Here is a 4552-nt window from a genome sequence, read left to right on the forward strand (position 1 = left end):
CCACAAATTCTCCTGAATCACTCGTACGCACAATTTAAGAACAAATCTGTGTGTACGAATGGTTCTTGCATGAGGCCCATTGTTATCATTAAATTTATGTTTAAAATGTGTTTTTATAAGTCCTCACTTATCCTTCTCAACATTTTTCAGTTCTATGTGATTGAGTATGCAGCCTGTGATGCCACCTACAATGAAATAGTAACCTTTGAGCGCCTGCGACCGGTCAACACCAACAAGGCTGTTACCAAGAACAGCTTTCACAAGTGCACTGTCCCTGTTCCTCAGGACCTACAGGAAGCGTATGTACATCACTACCAGAATATTCATATTAGAAAAGCAAAAGGTCTCCTTTTTAATTATATTTAATTATAAATGTAAATCTTTTTATTTTAACTTTAGCAAAGTAATTGCTTCCTCTGTTACAGGTGTCAGAATGAGAACGCACATAAAGAGTTCAAGAAGGCCGTGGGAGCCTGTCGCATCTCGTACTGCCCAGAGACCAGYGAGCTCCTGATTGTGGTAACTACAGCTGTAACCTCCTGTTGATATAACAGCTATAATACACCTCATGTTTGTGCAGAGGGTGACTCAACTATCTGCTCTTATTTGTGTAATTATTTCTGTTTGTGTGTTTCAAGTCCACCAATGACACAACAGTGAAGCGTGTGTCTTTGCTGAGTGACATGCACCTGCGCAGCCTCAGAACTAAGCTGCTGTTAATGTCACGCAACCAGGAGGCCACAAAACACCTGGAGGTCAGTTAGTATCTAGAACAGATTTTTAAATATTTTATCATGGCACACATAATAAATGCTGTTGTCAAAGCAGGATGAGGGAGGCTCAGTCTTACTGTGTTACGAAATGTGATTTAATTCATAAAAAGTGTTCCTTTTTGTCTCGGGTGCTGTAGACGTCCAGGCAGCTGGTCTCRTCTTTCCAACAAGAGTTTACAGTCAGAACAGATCTGATGGGCCTGGCCATTGGCAGCCATGGCAGCAACATCCAACAGGCACGCAGGGTTGCCGGTGTCACCGCCATCGAGTTGGATGAGGAGACGGGAACTTTCAGGATTTATGGCGAGGTAGGGTAATGCTCAACCAGAAACAAAAGCAAGTGCAGTTTGGTTCATATTTATTTGGACACCGACACAAAGTTGTTGTTGTTTTTAACTGTTTACTGAAACACATTTAAGTTATAGTTGTATAATGGATATAAAGTCCAGACTTTCAGCTTTATTTGAGTCTATCCACTAGGGATGCACGATGACTTATTTTAAGAACCGATACCGATAACTGATAACTTTCTCCTTCTAATGGCCGATAACATGCCAGGAGATAATTATCCAAAATGGGTAAGATCATGACAAATAAACAAGATAAAAAAAGACACTAAATTATATTGTTTGAAATAAACTCTTAGCAAACAAACATTTCTTAAAGTATATCAAACAAAACAATTTCTCAAATGGCCGTCTTTTTTAACAAGACACATTAATTATATATAAAAAAAGACCTTTAACGCTGATCTCAGATTTAAACAAAAGAAAAAAGTCATTCCACAAGTTCAAAACAGTTATGCACTAACACACGTTAGATTCAAATTACATTTGTTTTTATTATTAATATATGATTCAAAACATTTTTCTACCTGAAACAGCTTCTGAGTGTGAATGCGTTATGACTGCATCATACTTACAGGAACACACAGAGAGAGGTAGCGGCTGTTCAGCATGGTAAACCGAGGCTAACAGGTAGCAAAAGCTTCGATCTTTAGCAAGGGTGAACGGCTGGTTGTCAAGTTCCATCATTTCCATCATTAAAGTGCTTGAAATCTGCGTCATCTCTGGCAATTTGTTCGGATTTGTCAAAAGCCTCAGCAATGTTTAAAGTCCTGACGAGTTCTTGAACGCTAGCTTGTTGTTGTTAGCATTTTAGCAGAATGGACCTTGTGCTGCGTTCAGGAGATAACAGACTTCACATGTTCGCAAATTGGGAGTAGTTTCTCTGACCTTTTTATGTTTATAATTATAAAGATTGCATGTAACATACATGGTTAATTGGTGAAATAATATTAATTCATAAAATGACTGGTTGTTTTTCAGCACGGAGTATTCTAATAATTTTTCTAGTGAGAAACTTATTTTTTCTGACGTTACTTGAACGTTGCTCGGGTCGTGCCGGATGGGAAGCGGCTTGACCAAAAAGGATAAAAATAAAGGAGTGCRCYCACCGCTGCGCTGGCARACATATACATATRTTATCGGTTMTGTTTGTTATGAYATCGGCCCGATAAGTATGACGTCATAATTTCCTGATAYCGGRCCGATAACTATCGTGCACCCCTAGTATCCACATTAAAATTGGATGACTGGTTTATGAGTTCAGCTCCTTTTTAAAGGGACCAAAAATAATTGGACCTTTGACTCAAAAGTTGTTTCATGGACAGGTTATGTCATTCTCAGTGAAGCAGATAAAAGGCCTGGAGTTGATTTCAGATGTGCTGCTTGCATGTGGAAAATTTTGCTGTGAAGAAAATGTTTGGTCGAAGGAGCTCTTCGTGCAGGTGAAACAAGTCATCCTTAAGCTGCAAAAAACGGGGAAAAAACATCAGAGAAATTGCAGTAATATTAGAAGTGGCAAAATCTACAGTTTGGTACATCCTGAGAAATAAGGGAAGTAATGGTGAACTCATCAATTCTAAAAGACCTGTCAGGGCATTAAAAAGGAGGAAACAGCGTCTGGTGATGTCCACAAGTTCAAGACTTCAGGCAGTCGTTCCCAACAATATGTTTTCAACCAAATATTAGAAATGAACATTTTATTTACAATTATTTAATTTGTCCAATTACTTTTGAGCCTCTGAAATGAAGGGATCGTGTTTAAAAAATGCTTCAGTTCCTCACATTTCTATTTGAACCCACTGAATTAAAGCTGAGAGCCTGAACTTTAACTGTGTCTGAAATGTTTGGTTCATAACTCTGTGACAATGGACAGAACCAAAATTAAGAAAATATTGTCTCTGTCCAAATAAGTATAGATCTAACTGTAAATACACAAAAAAAGCACAAGCTYGGTTACATATAACTACAAAAACTCACAAACTCTTTATACGCCGCACCCATTAACAATTTTTATTTTCATTTAAATGGACTATTGTGAGTACGAGGAAAAGTTTACAGTCGGTACTGTAACAATACAGAATAAATGTGACTTAAAATCAAAGAACATTTTTATGATTTGAAGTTTGTAAAGTTTCATGTTTTCATAGTATTGGTAGTACAGGAAAAAAAAACTTTACTAAATAAATATAATATCTGTGCCCTAAAAACAAATATTTAACTTTTCAGCTGTACAATAACACACACCTTACCCCGTTGTTTACTTTGTAGAAAACATTTTATTGATATTTCTTTGGGATTAAGTGATTCTTGATGTGCAGGTTTAATACTTACTTTGGGCTACATGTTTTTATTTAGACCGAAGAGGCAGTAAAGAAGGCCAGGAACTACTTGGAATTCGTGGAAGATTCTGTCCAGGTGCCACGGAACCTCGTTGGTATGTTTGTGTTTTGTTAAAAAGTAACTGTTGCCGCATTCATAGCATTTCTGTACCATGGAGAACGTAATRAAGCTAAGAAAATGGCCCAATAGTTCTTTCTACTGTGGTTATTTTCTTTGGCTCTGTTAGACTTTTTTTTTTTTTTTTTTTAGCACTAGCCTCTGATTTCCAACATGTTTCTATGCTTTGTCTGTCTAGGCAAAGTCATTGGTAAGAATGGTAAGGTCATTCAGGAAATTGTAGACAAGTCTGGTGTGGTGAGAGTCAAAATAGAAGGAGACAACGACAACAAACAAGCCAGACAAGAGGTAAGCCTACTATTGCAACGTGCATTAGCACTTAATGTGTTGAACAACTTTATTTAAATTCTGCACAGTCTCTTAGTAGTCAGGCTCATACTAACTTGCACGCTGTGATTTTGTGTTTTGTTGACGCAGGGAATGGTCCCGTTCACCTTTGTTGGTACGAAGGAGAGCATTGGCAACGTTCAGGTCTTGTTGGAGTACCACATTTCTTACCTGAATGTAAGACCCCAGAGTTTGTGTTGAAATGGGCTTGCCTTAGTTCCATGTCTGTTTATGTTTTAGTGAACTTTTTTATTTTAAACTGAATGCCATAGTCTTGTAAGAGCTTTTTTTTATAACTCCTTGCTTGCATGAGGTTTAATGGACATCTTTTCTCAATGCACATTAATAGCTTTAAGTTTGTGCTATGATCAGGTTTAGTAGAGTAAAGCTGGAAACATACTCCCGCCGACGGGTCGATGTCCGGCCACGTGGTTGTTTGGCAGTCGTTTTCGCACACACCTTTCATAGTCCCTGAGACACCCCGTGCCGAGCTCGGGAAACCCCCCTCCCGCTGCAGCATACGTCATTGCATGGAGTTCTCCCTGCAATGCAGCCGACAATGCAGAAAAAAATCACTCACCCGACGTATTTATCCACATCTGTCCTGGTTAAAGCTCCACAGTTTTTATCAGTCAGATTCCTCTGTGC

The 4552-nt window shown here is 38.4% G+C and overlaps 1 protein-coding gene across 9 annotated transcripts in view; it reads left to right on the forward strand.

Moving 5' to 3' along the window:
• The window catches only part of LOC106531534 (FMR1 autosomal homolog 1-like), a 62761-nt gene that overhangs the window by 48325 nt on the left and 9884 nt on the right, over positions 1–4552 (forward strand). For 6 of the 9 annotated variants that reach the window (XR_001311928.1, XR_001311927.1, XM_014027420.1 and 3 more), the window contains exons 15-21: positions 151–299; positions 426–519; positions 639–755; positions 911–1081; positions 3476–3554; positions 3756–3865; positions 3989–4081. Coding sequence is in view for 7 of the 9 variants with exons in the window: in XM_014027420.1 (XP_013882874.1) it covers positions 151–299; positions 426–519; positions 639–755; positions 911–1081; positions 3476–3554; positions 3756–3865; positions 3989–4081 (813 nt within the window). In the remaining 2 variants the exon portion in view is untranslated. The remainder of the gene's footprint in view (positions 1–150; positions 300–425; positions 520–638; positions 756–910; positions 1082–3475; positions 3555–3755; positions 3866–3988; positions 4082–4552) is intronic. The other 3 variants (XM_014027422.1, XM_014027426.1, XM_014027429.1) reach the window with 1 other exon arrangement.

This window comes from Austrofundulus limnaeus, unplaced genomic scaffold (assembly GCF_001266775.1).
Source record: "Austrofundulus limnaeus strain Quisiro unplaced genomic scaffold, Austrofundulus_limnaeus-1.0 Scaffold648, whole genome shotgun sequence".
NCBI lineage: Eukaryota > Metazoa > Chordata > Actinopteri > Cyprinodontiformes > Rivulidae > Austrofundulus > Austrofundulus limnaeus.